This window comes from Vanessa tameamea, chromosome 17 (genome assembly GCF_037043105.1).
Source record: "Vanessa tameamea isolate UH-Manoa-2023 chromosome 17, ilVanTame1 primary haplotype, whole genome shotgun sequence".
Classification (NCBI taxonomy): domain Eukaryota; kingdom Metazoa; phylum Arthropoda; class Insecta; order Lepidoptera; family Nymphalidae; genus Vanessa; species Vanessa tameamea.
Genome location: NC_087325.1, coordinates 4573516 through 4595456, shown reverse-complemented (window position 1 = coordinate 4595456; position 21941 = coordinate 4573516). Strand labels below are relative to the sequence as shown.

Here is a 21941-nt window from a genome sequence, read left to right as displayed (position 1 = left end):
GTTGATACGAAAAGAAAATGGACATGTTAGTATGTCTTATTTTTATCTAGTCTCTAAGTTCCTAAGTTAAAGTCCGTTTAAAGTATAAACAAAAAGTAAAAGTCCCAAGTTCACGTCAAACACAGTGTCAAAGTAAAGGTCAAGTTTTTGTCATATATGACTGAATATCTTTGTAAATATTTAGTATTTCCTGTTTTTTTTATATTTGTTTAACCGTCAAGCTCGGAACATGGTTTGGGCCAACAGAAGTAGATTTTCTGTCAAGAATTTTCCATTACTAGCTCCAAATTTAAAAGTTTATAATGATAATCTTGCCTCGGATTGATATCCTTGTCTCGGAAAGCATGTAAAACCTTTCGTTATGCCGTAATTGAAGAAATTAATTTAAACGTCAATTTGTTTATATAAATTTTATTCTGTTAAAAAACTGCACTACAAAACGATTTATTATAAAATATTTCGAATATTTTTTGTAAAAATTCCCATAATGCACGATAACTACAGATATGTAAACTATATGTAAATTATATGATAGTTGGTTTTTATTAACATAAGAATTATATACGTTGATCACCATTTATACAAATTAACCAGTTTGCCTGTAACTTCTGTAAAAGGCTTATTGCCTTTTATTAATTGAATGATATATGTTTTATAAAGATCTAGTCACTTTTACACCAAGCTTTGCAATTGCAAACGAACTTTAAAAGAATATTTATTACGATATATTTATTATATTATATTTTACAACTTATTTTAGGTGTCGATTCTTATCTAACAATTTATAAACTCTTGAAGGTTATCGTGAATTATTAACAAAGACAATATATGTATGATATAAATTAATATAATTCGTGTGTATAATAATAAAAAATATATAAGCTAATCTAGTGAGGTCGTATTCTGTATTCAACCAAAGAGATCAAGGAAAACTGGTTATATTCTCGTTTCAATCCATCTAAAACACTAATTAAATTATAGATATTTTGTAGATTGGTAGACTTACGAGTAGTAGACTTACGAGTATGATTATACATTATTTTTTTCAATAAACATAAACTTAAAAATATGCGTTAAGAAGAATGCTAGATTAATCAAAATTGACTTCCTCGTTAGTAATACTTATGAAGTCGGAAACCTCGAGGTCTTACGTTCTAACTGTTTCGTTTTTAAATGTTTTTTTTTTTAAATATATAACAAATATTTTAGTAGCCATTAAAATTTTATTTATTTCTTTATTAAAAACGTTATCGACCAAATTATAGTAGTTGGTATCGCTCATTATTGTCACAAAGGATGCTTATGATCAAAGTTGTAGGATTTTTGTGTCACGAAATTTTCAGTAGCAGCCCGGAGTTTCGATATTTGCAGTATTTGCCGTTGGTTCTGTACCTGCCTCTCTTTCCCGTCATGTTGTCCCATCGGATTATGAGAGTGAGGGAACAGAGAGCTCACTATTCAGCTACGGCTCGGCTCGGTCCTGTGTGGTTGGTTAGTCTTACTTGAAAATAGCCGACAAGGAAAATATCAAATGAGACAAGTATTTCATCTTCCACCGTTTCATTTGGGTGGTTGTGTTTAAGGAGTTGTTTGTGTTCTTGTTTTCTCTCATTGTTGTGATTGATTTTATTAATATAGTTGAAAAAAATACATACTTCTAATTTAGAAATATTTTTATCTTAATATTGTATAAAAATATATTAAATTTAACAGGAAATTCTGCACGTTAAGCGTAAAATATGACACGAATTATTTTTTAGGATAAGGCCTATTATAAAAAAAAACAGAATAATAAACTGAATGGTTTGTAATAAACAAAGCGGAAAATGTTTGCATACTTTTGTATGTATACGTGTTTCCATAAAAAATCTTAAATTGTCTGTCAAGACATGTATTTTTAATTTTAAATTGTGGATAAATCAACCACCTTCTTCCGTATAAAAGTTAGCCAACCGGTCATTATATAGTCAACATTCCATAATTAATAATTAAACACACTGTTATGCATCAAATTTTAATTTCTTTAGTGTAAACCTAGCGTTTAATTTTTGAATAAAAATATTTACAGATTTTTAATCCTGATTTCATATTCAAATATTTTTTGAAATAAATACTATTATTATCATTTTATGTATTCGTTTTTTTTTTAATGTATTTACTTGTAACTTAAGAGTTATTATGCAATATTATTACATGTTTGAAAACAAAGTCACTGACCACTTCTGTCCATTTTTTTCACCAAGGGGCAATTGTAATTCATGAGATTGGTTTAGGTGTATAATTAATTGAGTAAAATATGATGATTATTAAACTGAACTCATAAATCATGCCGACTGGACTTTAATCTATATATATATATCCACTGATTAATCACGAAATCTCAGAAACTGTAACACCTAGAAACTTGAAATTTGGCAGTAAGGTTCCTTATAGGGTGTAGACATCTGCTAAGAACGGATTTTAGGAAGGAAACGCTATCCCAAAGGGGATAAAACGGGGAAGTTTGTGTATTATAAATTTCGCGCGGGTAAAGCCGCAGGTTCAGCTAATTACGATATAAAAGTAATATGTACACTTTTATTCTACATGTATGAAGCTGCAACGATCTCACGCCAATTTTGTATGCTATTATGTATATTTTACATTGGGTTTTGCAGTACAAAAAAAGATATATAAATAAAGTATTGTAAATATTATGTAAATTTGACTAATATTTTTTTTATAAAACTGTTTTTTATTTATATATTTACGTCACTGAGGACCTTCAAAGAGTTATTGACGTAAAACTTCGACCGTGAAATTGTACACCTTGTTTTACACTTAACTTTAAGCTATATATAAGCGTATTATCTTGCATTAAGTAAGAACAGAATATAAAAGATAAAGAAAATATTTCGTAATGAGGTGGAACTGAAAATTACTTTATTATTAAGGATGTTTAACACCAAACGAAACGCTCAAACATGAATATTTCTTAGTAATAATAGTATGTTGCTAATATACTATTTACCATTTTGGAATTTCACCATAGCTTTATGAATGATTATTATTTAAACGCGTTTTGCTATTTGCGAATTGAGAGAAAGCCGGCTCGTAAATGAAAGACACTCTCTGTATACATTTTGTCTATTTCGACATCTGTGTCTTCTCTACAACGACCATAAAATTCACATACATATATTACTGTCTACTGAATAATTCGTTTATTCGTAAGGTAACCATTTGAATATTTAAAATACTTCTAAATAATATTTAATAAATACTTCTAAGAAAATAATTACGGCGTTGTTATGTTTAACATTTTCATTTATTTAGAAGACAATACGCTACTCCTATATTTAAAAAATCGCTATTGTACCGATCATATATATATATACAAGTAACGAGCTATTAAAGTCGTTTTAATACATAACATATATAATGATGAATTATCGTGGCAGGCAATTCTACCATCTGTACGAAAAATAAATCGTTACCGGGCATTTATGACTGACAACAGGCATAAACAATAATACATCAAGCCTTGAAATTTTAAAGAATACTCCGGAAAATGGGTATATTTTCCGTTTCCGTTTTAATTTTATATTATTTAATAAAACGGTGCAGTACTCTCTCTCTCTCAGCCGAAAGACGTCTACTGCTGGACGTAGGCCTCCCCCAAAAAACGCCACAACGACCGGTCTTGGGTAGCCCGAAACCAGCGGCTTCCTGCGACCTTCACCAGGTCGTCGGACCACCTTGTGGGGGGGCTAACCACGCTGTGTCTTCCGGTCCATGGTCGCCACTCGAGAACTCGTCGGTACTATCTTCGCATAAAACGTTTTTAACGCGTCTACATCAGATATTCTACCGCTAAACAGCAGTATTCAGTATTGTTGTGTTACGGTTTGAAGGGTGCGTGAGCCAGTGTAACTACAGGCACAAGGGATACTTATATTATAGTTCCCAAAGTTGGCGATGTAAGAATTGGTTAATATTTCTTACAGCGCCATTGTTTATGGGCTGCGATGAACACTTACAATCAGGTGGCCCGCCTACCTATGTATAACATAAATAAAAAATCCACACAAAAAATAATTTTCATAATTGGTTTATAAATCGCGGAGTTCTAAGATTAAAAGATTTAAAAAATATAATCAAACTGATAAATTACTTCTATTCTGAAGTCGGTTAAAATGTCACACGAAATAATATAATTAAAAGTTTAGACTCGTACCTACAATATCAGGCGAGATGTGCTATGTGACAACCCTGATCATGTGTACACATCGAAGTTAAAAAGGGCTTAAGCAGTTTGTAAAAAATATAAGCGTTCTTAAAAAGAATTAGATTATTGCATAATATAACATAAAACCGAACAATCGAAAAAAACATTGAAAACGGAAACAAGTGACAATTACCAAAGATTAACGCTTAAATTAACTTTTAATATATATTATTTTTATATTTCCCTTACAATATCGCTTTAATCAGACCAGCAAATTATTGACTCTATATATGTATAGTAAAATTCAGATAAATTTAAACAGATACAAATATATATATGCACTAGTTTGTTCCTTCACTAATATCCTTGTATTGTTCCGGTCAACCAAGGTAAGTGTGTCTGAAGTAATATCCATAAATTATACGCATCATGATATAAACGTCGCACTAGAAGACTTATTATATATAAAGTAAATATTACTAAACTGAATAGATAGGGTACAAAAATATTGCCACTTCTTTCTTTGGAGTAAAGTTGAAAAGCGAAGGAAGTATATAGTACAATCGTAAACAACTTTTATTTTTTACTTTAAAGATTGTCCATGCATACTTGTTCATGCATGCATGCAACTTTGCAACTTTAAAATTCGGCTTCCTACTTCGAATTTCTTGACATAAACCATTCCACCTTCCACCACTAACCTTGCAAACGAGATAATTTCATCATCATACTACTATTTTTACGTGTTATTATTTAATTTGATCTGTTAGTATGTGCGAGTCTAAGATATGGTATAAATTGTACCTTGTTTTTGAGAATATCCTTTATCATAATCATTTATTATATAGTAATAAAGAAAAATATAATAATAGATACAAAAAATAATATTAAAAGTAAAAAAACAACAGCCCGTAAATTATCCAACGCTGGGCAAAACCCTTCATCTTAGGAAGAAGGTTTAAGCTTATTCCGCTAAACTGCTCAAGTGTAAGTTGCTTACACTTATGATAAGTTTTTTTACAATGAATAAAATAAGTTTATGAACAATATCTGTAATAAAAAAGATCTACAAATATTATTAATTAATTAAAATACAAAAATATAGATGTATGTATGATGTAAATAGCCAATGTAGATGTAATTACTGTCATTATCTGTTTTCGCTCCACGTGCTACGTGCACGTCCTGCATTATAATTGTAAGATCGTTAAACCAAAGCTAAGATGACGTTCTTTAAATAAGTACTTGTCAGTAATTTAGCCAACATCAGTATCTATCATAAACGGAGATTATTATAGAAAACTTTTATTGTAACTTTTAAACATCCGATTGGAATATAATTAGGATTACAATAATTAACGTAGTAAGGCTAAAATTGAGTTTGGATCACACTAAGTAAGGGGTTTTCCAATAGAGACGCTTGAACTTTGACAGCTGATTGCGGCCATGTTGTTTGAGTGACAGCTGTGAAATGCAGTGTGTTATATTCATTCCGTCCTCCCAAACCACCATGGCAGGTTACAGTGTCGAGCAGCACGTGAAAATCATAAAATTGTTTTATGAAAATGGGTCTTCAGTTCGAGCAACGTTCCGCGCACTTCGCCCGTTTTACGGTCGCGATGATCGTCCTGCCGAGTCGACTATCCGTCGATTGGTGGACAAATTTGAGTCAACCGGGTCAGTTAACAATAAGCCGATTCCCGTGCGTGAACGTAACGCGAGATCTGCCGAGAATATCGCCGCTGTGCGCGACAGTGTCCTCGAAAACCCGCGGCAGTCAATTCCGCGTCGCGCACAGGAACTCGGCCTTTCGCAGACGACAACTTGGCGAATTTTGCGTTGTGACTTGAGCCTGCACCCGTACAAGATCCAGCTGACCCAAGAGCTCAAGGTTAATGACCATAGACAGCGCCGTGTGTTCGCTGACTGGGCATTAGAGCAGTTGGAAGTTGACGCCGATTTTGGCAAAAAAATCATCTTCAGCGACGAGGCGCATTTTTGGATGAATGGCTATGTCAACAAGCTAAATTTCCTTATTTGGGACGAGACCAATCCACACGAGGTTCACCAAGTGGCAATGCACCCGCAGAAAGTGACTGTTTGGTGCGGATTTTGGGCCGGAGGCGTGATTGGTCCGTATTTTTTCGAAAACGATAATGGTGTGGCCGTCACCGTCAATGGTGAGTGATACCGGTCGATGATAACCAACTTCTTTTGGCCTGAAATCGAGAATATGGATCTGGACAACATGTGGTTTCAATAGGACGGCGCTACGTGCCACACAGCACACGCTACGATGGAAGTTCTGCACGAGCAATTTCTGGAATGGTCATCTCGCGCGGAGGCGACGTGAACTGGCCACCGAGATCGTGCGATTTGACCCCGCTGGACTTTTTCTTGTGGGGTTTTCTTAAGTCGCAGGTCTATGCCAACATGCCGCAAACCACCGATGCCCTCAAAGTCAACATACGCCACGCCATCGATCAAATACAGCCCGATTTGTGCGCCAGAGTCATCGAAAATTGGACCTTTCGTGTGCGCGCCACCAACCGAAGCCGTGGCGGTCATTTGAATGATGTCATATTCCATACATAATGGGGTCGATAGACCTTCCAAATAAAAAAAAAATTCGCAAATATCTCTCCTACATGTATTTTTTTTTGCATTTCAAAGATCAAGCGCCCTTAATGGAAAACCCTTTAGATTAAAAAAATGCACAGTTTTTTTACTTCTATAAAACTAAGCCGTCGGTAACGATTTAATCCAATTTATTTGATGCTGAATAGTTTAGTAGCTTTGTAATTTATTAAGACTTTTGTTTTTTTTTTCAACTTAATGTAATTATTTTCGTTTGTTTCAACTTGCTTATGAAATTTTGTCCCATAACCGTATTATTGTGGAGAGTCAAGGTAAACTGGATTCCAGTTATTTGTGTAGTGTGTAATTAAATCGAGCACTTACTTTCAAGTGTACTCGGTCAAGAGTAAACAGCACGGATTATAACAAAAGCGCCACATGACAGTAACGACAGAAAAAAAATGTTCAGCAAAACAAAAATCAAGGTTCTTGTTTTATTACTTATTGTAATTGTAAAAAATAATTTTACGAAGTCTTTTGAATATCATTTCTTAATTTAAAAGATTATAAAAATATGCTTTATATCGTTTTATAACGCTATGAAAGTATGATGATAAAAAATACGATATACGTTTAATGAAAGTTATAAAAGTGACGGGCAGTATAATTAAACTTACTTTTATAGCTGTATGTAAATCTGAGGTAAATACTTGAATTGATACAAAGAAAATATTTATATTCTTATACAATGATTTTAAAGGATAAATAAAAAGAAAAACTGCGCCGAGTTTCTTATTTCTTTCGCCAGGGTATTTTTTCTGAATCTTTTGTAGTTTCTAATATTGTATATGAATTTGAATTTAAAGAGTACATAAGTTATATATTCATATGCATCGATTTAGGTCGATATCATTTAAAATAACTAATGTTTTAAAGTCTTCTAAAGCTATTTCTTTCAAAGTTAGTATGTCTTTTATTAAAGTTTTTAAGATAATTTAGCACCAATGCAGAGTTTATATTAAAATTAAAGAATTAAAGTGGAACAGATTCAGAGAGTTAAAAGCATTTGTTTTTTTTTTATTAATTGCAAAAGTCAATAATATAGGTATATTATTTGGCAGTAGAAATAATAATTCTCAGAAATAAATAAACGAAAATATTTCAGCATTTAAAAGATTTGAGGAATTATTTCTGCTAGGCATCCGCAAGCTTTTTTATACCAAATCACTAATGTTTGTAGTATGTGTATAATCGAGTAAATGCATCTGACATCTGACAATCCTAACATTTATTACTTTAGATACCAACGTAACAGTGATAACCAGCACTAAATTGATAACATCATTATTAAATAATTATTAAAAATAAAATACATATATTATATTATTAAATAATAATTAATAATAATAATGTTTACGTTACTAGAGAATGACTATAATTACAGTATATATTGTAAAGTCTTCTAATCTGATTGACAAGTTACTTTCACATCATGATAGCTTATATATATGATTAACATGCTTGCTGCTTCGTTGTTAAGTGGCTAGCTGGCTGCAATCTAGAATCTATCAATAAGGCTGCAGATCTCGTGGTCTTGGCTTCCAATCCAAACAGACGAAGATCTAAAAAGAAGTCATATTTTTTTTGCGCAATGTAACTAAAACTATAAGAGATATACTAAAGATGTAACTTATTACCATCCGAATATTAATAAGAGAAAATATTGTTATTTTGTTTGTCTTAAGGATTTACTTAATTTATATTCATAGATAGTTTTATGAATTATTTATGAAATATTAATGAAACATGCATCTGCACTAACAAAAAATATGTGAATATTATAAATACTTTGTGTTCGCATACAGGAATCTCATCTCAAAACACATACATGTAGAACCAATAATAGTTTAATTTATAGAATACGCATGGAAATAAATATCTAACAATAACTCAAATAAATCCTTACCTATACAATTTTCTCAGAATTGTTTTTATAACTAAATAGCGCCTTATTAAAGATATTTACTTTTTAAGATATCGTTTTTACTTTAAACAAGAGAGACAAGTTAGAAAACTAGAGTTAACTAAGAAAAACAATAGTAAACATTTTATGATTATTTTGTTGGATTTTATTAAGTCACAATCTTTACCCGTTGGTTTATTATGTTGCCGTTACTATAATTCAACTTCGTAATGAGAAATACCGTTGGTTCACATTACGAAGGAAACAGAGAAAACTTTGATAATACCTATCTTAGTATTTCAAACGTAAAGATAGGTATTTCTGGGTTTATCACTGTTTAATTAATTTTCTGTACTGTTTATCTCGGTTACCGTATAACTATAGAAAAATACGTAGAAGAGACGAGTTTAGTCAAACAAGTAATCAAAAAAAGGACTCTAGCTGTTTTAAAAAAATATATATTTGCTTGTGTTCTTAAAGGAAAATTGTATTCATTGTAGTTTATCACGATCATAAATAAGTTAAATACTGTTTTTAACTTTCTACTACTTATAGGAAGGTAAATTAAACTAAGCGGCTACCATTTTCTTATTATTGTTGTTTAAAGGACGTTTTAACGTTAAAAAATTGGAATTGGAAACTCTATCAATGTCAAAATATTTTTACACGTACAAGAGACATAACCTCTTGTTATCATGACGTCATCAAGATATATTGTCTATGACCGAAAGTATCACCATTAGGTGCTGAATTTGCACGTGTGCCTTCCTGAATAAATTAAAAACAAAAGTTATTTTAAATTACATGTCATGGCTTCTTATATTCTTATTGTGTATATACACAACTATAAATAATATATATTAAAAATGGTTAAGTTTGTCAGGTGATAAATACGATATAATCTGCTATAAAACGAAGAGAACGCGGACGGCTAGTTATAAAATACAATTAACAGTTTACAGTGTTTCCAGGAAATACCTTTTTAGTAAATCCTAATTAAGAAAATATAAGTATAGGAATACCGTATATCGGATAAACTTTCAAGGTATCAAGTTTATTTTTCAAATGTGTAATATCAGTTTCGATTAGTATCTCAAGACTTGTTGCTTAGTGGTATAGATTATTATTTTTAAGTTTTTAAATAGCATTATAGAAAAAAATCTTATTATTTTCTTAAACGTTTAACGTATTTCCTGCTAATTTTGTCACTTCGTCGCTAATATTTTTATCGTATTAATAATTTGAAAACGTACAATAATATTTAATATCTATCTCTTCTATACTCACTATAGTACTATATATATATAACCGACGTATTCATTAATAAATATTTATAACGCTACAAATATTTCACTACAAATAGAGATGGTTTAACAATAGATTCGTTAATAAAACAAATTTGACTGGCAATGATTGTTGCCACTATAACCGACGATGCTGATTGCAATGTGGAACCTTTCTGCAATCTATTAAATACTAATTTTACGCTTAAATGTTTAAAAATAAGTATAGTAACATCTGTTAATGTATCCTTCCTAGGCAAACGCCCTTTATCTCAACTTCCTCAATTGTTTTGTATTAAACTACGTTACAAAAAAATACTTATTAAATTTTTTTTTTTTCTTACGATTTTTTTTTTTTTTTTTTTATATGAACATCAATTTCAACATTATCTTACGTAAATAAATTCGATCAATGTTCTTTCAAAAATATAAAGTGTAGATGACATTGGATAAAAGCGCCATCGTCGTCCGTTGAGACCGGATTTTACACACCTTATAATAAGCGTTTTTTTGCTGTTCTGTTTTTATAACGTACAAAAAATAACCCCACATTTATAAACATGTTTTTGGTAGCAAGTAATTCATTACTCATAAATTTGAAAAATATATAATAAATAAATAGGTATATTTAGACATTTGTTTTAATAGAATAATTAAGTAAAAATTCAATGCATGAACATGATAAATAAAATACGTACAAAACAAAATAAATGTGCATATTTTGTGAAAACTTTTCGAAATGACATAATTATGTAATTCGTTGAAGCGTTTTGGGGCGGTAACAAAATATTGTAATATGACTTTACTAGCTCAGACTAGGAAGGTCCGTATAATAGGTACTATTATTATTGTCTAACAAAATCAATTTATTGTTTTAGGGTTAGAAGACACTGAGAAACTAGTCAAGGGATTAGGCGGGAAGTGTTTTGGGTATGTGGTAGATCTCGCCAGCAGAGACGATATCTACCAGGTCGCGAAGAAAGTCGAAAAGGAAGTCGGCAGGGTAAGTAAACATTAATGAGTTTGCTGAATGAATTTGAGTGTGTAATTACATTCTTTTGCTTATTTATGTGAAATTGTGTGTGACTTTACCATCGGAAACAGTTAATAACCAGAAAATATTCAATACGTACAGTGTAGCAGCTATTTTATTAAGTCCAATTTTCTGTACTCCTCTTTATTATTTACAATATAAATTGTATTTGTATTTTTAATACCTACGTCGTCGCCGTCTTTAAATAATTTAAATTATAAAAACACACGAATCATGCATATAATAATGACTTATTATTCTGCTATAAGGAAGTATTGATAAAAGAGTATAGTGAGAAGTAAATTTGTAAATAAAGTAATCATGACTGCTTCTAAAGTATTCTTGACATAGTCAAAATTAGGACTTTTTTTCAAGAAGGACTTAGCATTTTAATTGTTCGTACACTTAATTAAAAAAATAAATTATTTTTAAGCACAGCAAGAATATTAATATTTCATATTTAAATTACCTAAAATCATAAATATAAAAAAATATAAAATCCCTTATTTTTTTTACATTATCTGTGAGTAACACATACATCGCATTAAAGCGTTCATAAATTTATTTATTTTATTGTTATGTGTTCGTAATGTGTTCAATTTATTATATCAAATTATAAGCTTAAATTTTATTCCGTGATAATTTTAATTGCCATTTTGCCAGTTAACATTATTTTGTTTATTCAAAATAAGCCATGCTGTGTATTACATCACAATATTAATTTACATAACGTCAAAAAAATATTGTGCGAATGAAACTGACTAAAAAGATTTTTCTAGAAGTGACCATGATCAATAAAATATAACGAAGTCGTCGACCTTATAGTATGATTAAAATTTATCATTTATAAGAAAATATTTGTCATGATTTTTTAAATATACCTATATAATTTTAATTGAAATAATAATATTTAGTACTGCTTTGACTTTTCAATACGTTTTTTTGAAATTGAAATAACATGTATGAGGTATGATTATTGATTCGGTTATCGACACCGTGTTGTGGCACTTCCGTCTCGTGGCGTGGTGAGGCGAGCTGGTACTGCCTGGCACGGAGAAGCGCGGGATTTTTAACTGGAGAGAAAAACTGAGGACGAAGGACGGATTTGCTGTTAAAGTTATAAGTAATATATGTATCGAGTGGTTTTAATATAATGGAAGTCAATGTGATATGAGTTGTTTTATTTTATATTGAATTCGCTTTACCTCGGATGATAGCATTCAAACATTAAATGGAATTGAAAATATATTTTTAATTAAAATTTTGTCATTAAAGTATCAATAATTTCCCATTTTATTATATTTTTAAATCATTCGCATTTACAAGCAAAAAATAACATCTTTCAACTTATGCCATCTCGAATGATGTAATATGCTACCTTTGTCTCTAACTTTAGCTGTTCTAACATAGGATTTCCCACTCAGGGAATTATTTACCTTTTGAAGGATTCTCTTGCGTAATAAAAAGTTACCCTGAGTTACGTATTACCTACCTATAGTGCATGCCACGATTTTCGTTGCCTTGTCTTTTAAATATAAATATTTACTTATTTTTTGAATTTAATTCTTTTTACTTAGGTAACATTACTCATCAACAATGCTGGAGTAGTGTCTGGCCAATATCTGCTAGATACGCCGGACCATCTCATACAAAGAACGTTTGACGTCAACATCTTGGCGCATTTCTGGGTACGTTTAACTTTTTCATACATAAACAAAAAATATGCATTCACAATTTGTACATGTCCAAAACCGCTATCGGCAAGAATACAATACAAGTGGGTTCAAATTTCATGTGGTGCTGGTTGTCCAATTTTTCTCTATAATTCATCCCATGTTTCGCGGTGAAGGTAAACATCGTGAGGAAATCTACTTGTGTCGGATGTAAGTCTGTTACATGTGCATCCCTCAACCCACGTTGTTACAGCGGTAGTGGAAAATGCTTCAAAATAATTATACAATATGATGAATACTTAATCAAAACTGTAGCAAGAAATACCCAAATTAAAAAAATGTTTTATTTTATTCTTCTTTCTTTTATTTACTTTCAAATTCGATAGTTATATTCTTTGTATTATTAAAATGTAAGTTTAATAGTTTATGACTTTTTCTTGAGAGTAGAGATTTGTACAAGCCTGTCTGGATAGGTATCACCCATTCATCGGATATTTTATCGAAAAACAGCAATACTTAATAAGTCGTAGTAATTGTTGTTTTCCGGCTTGAAGGGTGAGTCTGTGTAACTACAGACTATATCCATCAGGCAAAAGAGGCCACCTGATGAGCCATTTGCCAGTCCACCTGCCTATAACATAAAAAACTCACATGCTATTAAGTGAACAGTCAGATCGACATTGAAAGCAACAATTACAAATGATTTTATCTGTTTATAGCGACCGTAAAGCTTTACAGCTAGTATTTCACCATGACCTGATTGGTCGAAAATAAAATACTAAACATGTGCATAAAACATATAGCGTTATAGGACGACTTTGTAGTAGTATACTACTGAATTTATTATTAGAATGGTCATGATGACCTCCCCGCCAATTTTAAATGCGGTTATCATAGTCAAGGGACTAAGTGGCTTGCACTGGAAATATTGCAGTGGATTAGTAATTACAAATACAAGTGCAATCCCCCTCACAATCGTAAACAGATGGACTCAACTCCTAAGAGTTCAGGCACAAGAACAACGGACCTGGACCTTGCGATTAAGAACCTTAAGCTAGCGAGGGTTTCTTTAATAGAATACTTCAATGATGTCTTACGTAACATTTGAAATGTTCATGAATGTTCTGATATCTTCGCTACCACTACTTAGATAAAAATATTAAACATAACTTCACTACGATGTTTTTCTCGATAAATACCTTCAGAAAATATCTTGTTCGTTATTTTAAATATAAAAAATAAAACATGTAATATAATACTTTATCTATTTATTCTTCTGCCACTTTCAGACGGTTAAGGCGTTTCTGCCAGCAATGTTGGAACACAACGACGGTCATATTGTGACCATTGCGTCCATGGCTGGACAGGTCGGTGTGGCGAAACTTGTGGACTACTGCTCCTCGAAGTCAGCGGCCTGTGGCTTCGACGAGGCACTGAGATTAGAATTAGAAGTCAAAGGAGTCAAAGGCGTGCACACGTCCCTCATATGCCCTTATTTCATTCGTGCGACCGGAATGTTTGAAGAGGTCAACTCAAGGTGAGATTGCGTTGCAAGGAAATATAGATATCTTTAGTTCATTTGTGTGTTCACACGTTGGCTTGTGCATGCATTATTACTCAAAGTGCACTTCGTTAATAATAATGTATGGACAGGTGTCTAGTTTTTGTTACATGTCTGCGATAGCGATCTGCTCAATGATACGTGTTTAATGTGGATAACGTTACAAACCTCTCTACGTCATATAAATACCATGTTAATAACAAAATATTAACACAACCTTTGAACAAGATAATAATTATTTAACATGCAATATATCAACATTGTACAGTTTGCATAACATTGTTATATTAGTTATATTGTTTTTATTTCTAAATAATAATTCAATTTTTTTACAAAATAACATTCAGTATTTAATTAGAAAATGTGAGTGTTCTATCATCGATTCTCGTTTGTGTTCTATCCATAGGTTTGTGCCAACGCTGAGTTCGAACGATGTAGCTGACCGCGTCATACTAGCGATCCGCACCAATGAACCTCTAGCCGTTATACCGGCATACTTCAGACTGTTGTTGCCTTTTAAATGGTAAGTTTAAAAATATATGTTATTATTCTTTAATAAAATTAAAAATAAAACGATGTATAAAATATATAAGTAAATATATAAGTAAGCAAAAACACTTCAGTAGCTTTTACAGTAGCCTCTGTCAATTGCCGATTTTCTTTTTTTTTTTTTTATTTGCTATCTATTGACGAGTTTTATTTTGTGTTGTCAATAATATAACTAGGAAATAAGAGTAGAAAGAGAAATGTTCGAAACATACAAATTCATATAAGTTTTCCTCAAAATTTCGAAAATAATTATGGTAGAATTTCGACCAATGACCAAACAAAACAATGGATGAATAAAAATAAATACAATTTCTTAGAAGTACTATTAATAAACAAAGGTCAGTTCTTGCTATACTATAATGTGTTAATATATAAAATGTCTACAAGTAGTAATCCCCTCTATCTTTAAATTTAGAAGGTTTATTCTTCTTGACTTTTAATAGTTACTTTTGAAATATTATTCGAAGCTATACAAGTATATACTAAAATTGCTTACACACGTTTATAAGATACGCGGTGAAATACATACATCTAAGTGGAAAAAATAACATTTAGTTTGAAAGAATGTAGTATACTTAGTACAATAAAAATATAATATTAAAGTTAATATAACAGGCATATTTTTATTCGCGTTTAATTCTTAATTTCCTTACGTATTATTATTTTACATGGACTAAGTTTAAATTATGGTAATTCTAATGTTTGACTGAGAAAAATACAAACAAACATTAATTATTGACTGCATCGACGGTCTAGCCACTAGTGGCTTATAAGACTGCAAATCTTATAAGCCTCTCGAGATTTCAAACGATCCTGTGTTTAAGCGTCCAGGGACCGAGCACAGAGAGAATAATGGAATATAGTGCACCTGTGCCCATATTCGAGCGCTTTAATTTCTCCTGCATATTTGGCTGGTCTGCGTTAAAAATGGCCGCCAAGATTGAAATTGGTCAGGAGAATGTTATCATCATAATTATTATCCCAAAAAAATGTCCGAGCATAATTTTATGAACATGAAATTTTTATAGTTAAAAAGTAGTAAAATTCTTAAAACGTATTTAGTAATGTTTGTGTCAATCCCTGAAAAAAAAAACCCTCAACAATGCTATAGACTTTTGTGTTTGAATATTTTTTCTGTACATTAAAACTGATAATACAGAAAAATAATAACTGTCGTATATTTTTCTTGTAATAATTCTAATAACATCTTTAACATGCAAATATATAATTATAAATGATTTAAAATAATTGCTTGTAATTTTGTCCACTATAAGGAAATACAGAGCACGATTATATAAACACAGTAATATTATTAAACTGATACTTATACTCGCTTCAAATAAAATGTTATTTAAATAAGATTTAATTCGACATTGGCATTCGGGTCTCGGGAGGGTAGCGAAGACAAAATATTATTCCTTAAATATTTTTTCAATATTATTTTAGGATTTCTGAAACTATAAAAGTATCTAATATTATTCATTGCAAAATGAAATCTTTAAGATTGAAATTTTACCTCGTCACATACTGCCTATTATTACTGGTGAGCATTGACTAGAATATTTAGGTAATTTTACTTAACAACGAGCCGCCCTATCACCATTTCATGAAACGAACCGAGCTTTTACAAACAAACCGTATTGCAAGTTTGAAATTTCAGCGAAGAGAAAAATAAATGTTACAGGTAATCGCTCACTTACTTAGTGATTACGGTGACGTGACATGGAAATCCTCAAGAAAATGCTCTAGCCTATTATACTCACCCTTATATATCTGCATTTTTTTTAAATACCACAGAAAAGTAATATATATAATAATTAGTTTATTATTCTGTTGGAAAGAAATATTTACAAGAAAACTAAGATATTAGTTATAAATAAATTTCAAAATGATCAAATATGTTTTCAATGTCTCTTGAATATCCGGTTCTCTATTAAAAATAATAATATAGTAGCTCGACTCGATGCTAATTATCATAGTGTTTTGTTATTCAATAAACATTTTTATATGAGGTCTTGATACTTGACCTAAAACAGCAATTAGCAACAATGAGTCAAGGATCCATTGCTTTGTTGAGACAAGATTTTGCGTGCTCTTTAACATTTGCTTTGTTAATGTTAAAGAAAAATAAATGATTACATTTCCGCTTGAATTTAGTTCATAAGCAATTATTCCGTACGGTATCGTAATACATACGTAATTTTTATCATTTTATTTTATATATCATACTTAATGTATATGATATTATTTTGTATCGATATATTTTTTATAAAAGATTTTATCATCTGTATGACAATTTTAAAATAGGAATACGTATCCTTAAATCGCGGCTCCGTCCTAACATTCAATACAATAATGACTTAATTAAATACAATAGTAGCTTATTAACTAATATTATAAAGCTAGTTAAGAACGACTCGTTCTATTTGACTAAAAATCTAATTTATGCAAAATTGTGGGCTATAAATACATATATATCTACATATATACAAATAAACAATACGTCGCTTTAGAGTCAGTGGACACCACCGCCAAGGTGGACCATAGACAAGGGCGCTTTAAGAAATATTAACCATTCCTTATACGTAAGGCTACGGCCAATACGAACCATAGGAACTAAATTGTTATGTCCCTTGTGCCTGTAGTTACACTGGCTTACTCACCCTTCAAACCGGACCACAACAATACTGAGCGCTGCTATTCGGTTGTAGAATATCTGACGAGTGGGTGGTACCTACCCAGACGGGCGTGTACAATACCAAGTGAATAAATCCATACTAATATTGTAAATGCGAAAGTAACTCTGTGTCTGTCTGTCTGTCTCGCTTTCACCGACCTGGACCGATGGACACTGGACCGATTTCAATGAAATTTGGTACATAAATAGTCTAGAGCCTGAGAAAGGATACTTTTGATTTGAAAAAAAGTAGTGTAAAGGGTTGAAAAGGGGGATGGAAAGTTGTAAGTTGTTAAAAGTATTGTCATTTTTAGGACTAGAAGCATAAAACTTATATTTTAGTCTGTATACTTATAAACTAACATATCATGACACCCACTAAGGAGCGAAAATAAAAGGGTGAAATAGGGGTTGAAAGTTTGTACAGAAGTCCGTCCGTCCGTCGTTTTTTAAGATAGAAACATGAAATTTTATTTTTGTGCCACTGATTAAAAATGAGTAGATACGTATTTAAGCGTTTCTGGATATTTTACGCCTAAGGAGAGAAATAGAGTTTGACATTTCGTACACAGGTTAGTCTGGAAGTCCGTCATTTTTAAAGTTAGAAGCATGACATTTTATTTTTGTGCCATTTATTAAAAATGAGTTGATATGTATTTAAGCGTTTCTGATTATTCTACCTTAGGGGCTGAAATAAATATGAACACCAATGTGGTATGGTCTTACATTAACGTAATATTTTAAGCTAATTTGTAAATATATTCATATTCTACGCGAGCAAAGCCGCGGGTAACAGCTAGTATATATATAAATGTCAAACAAATTGGCAAACAGCATTCGTGTTATTAGAATTAACTCATCATGAAATGGCATTTGTAACCTAAATAAATAATGCGAGTAAAACCACACACAGCTTATACATGCTTTAAATACCTTATGCTTGTAGCATTTCCAACTAATGTCAATAGTATAATATTCTTAAAAAATCTCTAACATTTGTATTATTAAATATTTGAAATTTAATTAAATAAATTGTGTAATAAATTATAACATAATATTTATACTTGAAAACTGACATCAATCAAAACATTTTAATTCGAATGTAGCTACTACGTAAAATAAAGGATCGTTTGCAATAATTTATACGTGCGTGAGATTTCAGCGCTACAATAATGATAATTATTATTATTATTTGCACAAGGACAGTCTATATTTATATACAAGAAGGTTAAAATTTTCATATAAGATATTAAGATCCCTATCTAATTACGTTTATTTATTAAATAAAACAGTTTGTTTTGATTAAAAAAAAAATCTACACAGTGAAACAACATAAAAACTACACTGTATTGTAATTCAACCTGGGAAAATTCAATGTATACATGAATATTTCTTAAATATAAGCAACTTCTAATTTCTATAAACATTTTTGCGTGGGATTCAGAGCCATTGTTTAGTGCAGAATTGCAGGAAACCCATTTAAATGAAATGGTCTCGGTGTGAATTTATTTCTCTGAATAGACTACATAATAAGAAAATATTTAACTGTGATTTAATAAAATTATCGAGGTTTTTTGTATCAATTCAGAGAAGCTGTGTTGAATTCTATTACAAGTCGCTGCAACGTAGTTCAGTTTCATAAAAAGGACCGGCTGCGATAACTTGTCTGAAATATATTTTTACTTGGTGTAAAATAAAGAGCAAATGTTTTGTTATACAGATTTAAAATATAAAATACACGACTTTAACCGTATTATTAAACTAAACAATGTTTAATCTAAATTTTATTTACTAAATAGGAGACATTGTTGTTTTAAAAAGAACTGATAAAATTGATTATGATGAAAAACAATCTGTTTTGCAAGCATAAATCACATTCATACAAAAACAGTTCCATACAGGTCAAGTCAATAAATATGAAGCATAAAATAATAAATAATAATGAACTCGTTTCAGGATCGTGCCGTGGCCGTGCATATCAGAACTGATACGCGGCTTAGTGCCGGACGCGATGCCCGCAGCCTCGCCGGCGCCGGAGCCCATGCGCGAAACCAAACACATCCTCGCCACGCCGAGCAAATGCGAGTCTCGGCCAATGGCCCTCGCCTCGCCGCCTGCGAGACACGATCGGCAAGTGTGACCGCGACTTTACGTTTATGATATAAAACATTGGAGCAAATGTTGCCTATTTCATAAAAAAAATTAAACTCTGTACGTTTTATTGTAATATGTTTTGAAATTATTTTTAAATATAAACATATTATTTACATTTAAAAATCCTCATGAAGTTATATCGGAGGATATTTTGATTTTTATACGTAGCTTGTCCGTGTCGTGCATTCAAAAAAATGAAAGATCTTTCAAATGCGTTAAATGGATTTTACATACCTACTTGTAAAGATATTCAATCTCGAGGACCAATCTAGTTGCCTTTTTAAATGCCTTACTGAATAGAATAAGTGTAACAAATTGTTATCGATTATATAATCGGAAAGTATATAAGTATAGGTTTATGGTTTTTGTGATTAACATTTTTATGACGTCAATGGGTGATTTTGTGATTTGATTAAAAATGTTTAAATTTCAATAATAAAAAATAATTATGTACTGTAATTGTGCTTATCTCTCACAAATTAATCTTTTAAGTTTAGTAATATAAATATAGAAGTAATTTCGTTTGTAAACTTAGGGGTACCGTGTTATTAGTCATATTGTGATTTTTAGTTATATAATAATTTGACAAAAAATATTAAGATTTTATCATTCTGTACTATGATCAGAGATGAGACGCAGTTCCCTATTACATCAACTAAGTGTACTGCCATTAAGTAATGCCTTGTAACATTGTGTTCTGGTATAAAGGTTAAGGCCTTTGTACGTACAAGAACAACGCATATATTTTTTACGTTTGGCAACATTGTCCTATAAATAAACACCTATAAATTTCACGCTAACCCCAAACAATGACAATAAATAATACACTATGAGCAAAGGTCATCCATTGTACCTTCAGCCACTTTGTAATTAAAAAAAAATGTTAGCGCATTGGCCACTATTAAATTTTTGGTACAAATAAAAAAGCAAACAATTTTTGGCTGTAATTAAATAGATATAGATTATTTCGAAATATATATAATTCGATTTTACACGTTCTTATTTAGCATCAATACATTTAGTTTTCAATACATATGTATTTGTACTTAATAACAAATTTATGAGAGTCTAATCTATTTTACAAATGGTAAATTTTACCAAAATACATGGAAAAGTGGCGAATGGTATTTCACGTAGACTTCACGGAACATAAACGATTGTGTAATTCTATTCTGTAAGAACTCACTTCGCATCCGACTCGTGAAATGTTGAAAACCGACCTACATCAATACCCTATTTTGATGCGGTTCCTTAGATTTTATCATTATTATTAATGATATAAAGTCGCTTTCAGACAATCCACGATCGTCTTCTGCGGTGAGTTTAACTTCATTACGTTACTTTAATGACTAAAATTAAATCGAATTGATTTGACTAACAATATTGTTGATTTATTGTCTCCGGTAGATTATAATAATGACATACCTCATTCAGTTGTATAGGTTTCTCCGTTATTCAACGTCACAAAGGCTAATATAAATCGCTCAACATACATACATATAAATATTGTTTGTAAATATAGTATTATCATCACTTGTACCCTAAATAGTCTTCCGTTTGAGAATATGACGATCGTAGGAATGATGGATCACAAGATAACGTGATATAATTGTAGTAAAGAGGTTTTACTGACTCGTATATGAATTGTCTTTTTATAAGTAAGTTTAAAACTTGTTTTGAATTATTTTTTGTTGAGTATCGAAAGGTTCTTTTAAAAATTTTCGTGTTGTCTGTAGTTTAAGATCCTTGGCCTATGTAAAGATTTATAGTAACTAGTACTACGCTTCGTTGTACTTACGATACCTAATGTCCTGGGCGCCGGCAGGTGTATGCAAGGAAGTGCACTTGGTACAAGCCAGCCATTACAGAAAATACACAGAAATGTATAATTATTTCATATTACTTGTAAACTTACAAAAAAATAAGTTTTAATATTGTTATATAAAAACGTATGTAACAGAAAAAAACAAGGACAAAGGAAAGAGAGGGATAAAACATCTATCATAAAGTCCAAATTTGTTTAACGCCAATGTATTCTGTAGGTATTATGAGCCGAGATGGCCCAGTGGTTAGAACGCGTGCATCTTAACCGATGATTTCGGGTTCAAACCCGGGCAAGCACCACTGAATTTTCATGTGCTTAATTTGTGTTTATAATTCATTTCGTGCTCGGCGGTGAAGGAAAACATCGTGAGGAAACCTGCACCAACCCGAATTGGAGCAGCGTGGTGGAATATGCTCCAAACCTTCTCCTCAGAGGGAGA

At 31.2% G+C, this 21941-nt stretch overlaps 1 protein-coding gene across 1 annotated transcript in view; it reads left to right on the top strand.

The window, feature by feature from the left end:
* The window catches only part of LOC113400240 (estradiol 17-beta-dehydrogenase 11-like), a 42056-nt gene extending 21600 nt beyond the window's left edge, over nt 1-20456 (top strand). The window contains exons 3-7 of the mRNA XM_026639741.2: nt 10909-11033; nt 12641-12751; nt 14026-14273; nt 14704-14820; nt 19480-20456. Coding sequence (XP_026495526.2) covers nt 10909-11033; nt 12641-12751; nt 14026-14273; nt 14704-14820; nt 19480-19663 — 785 coding nt within the window. The 3' untranslated portion in view covers nt 19664-20456. The remainder of the gene's footprint in view (nt 1-10908; nt 11034-12640; nt 12752-14025; nt 14274-14703; nt 14821-19479) is intronic.
* Nucleotides 20457-21941: the final 1485 nt, after the last annotated feature.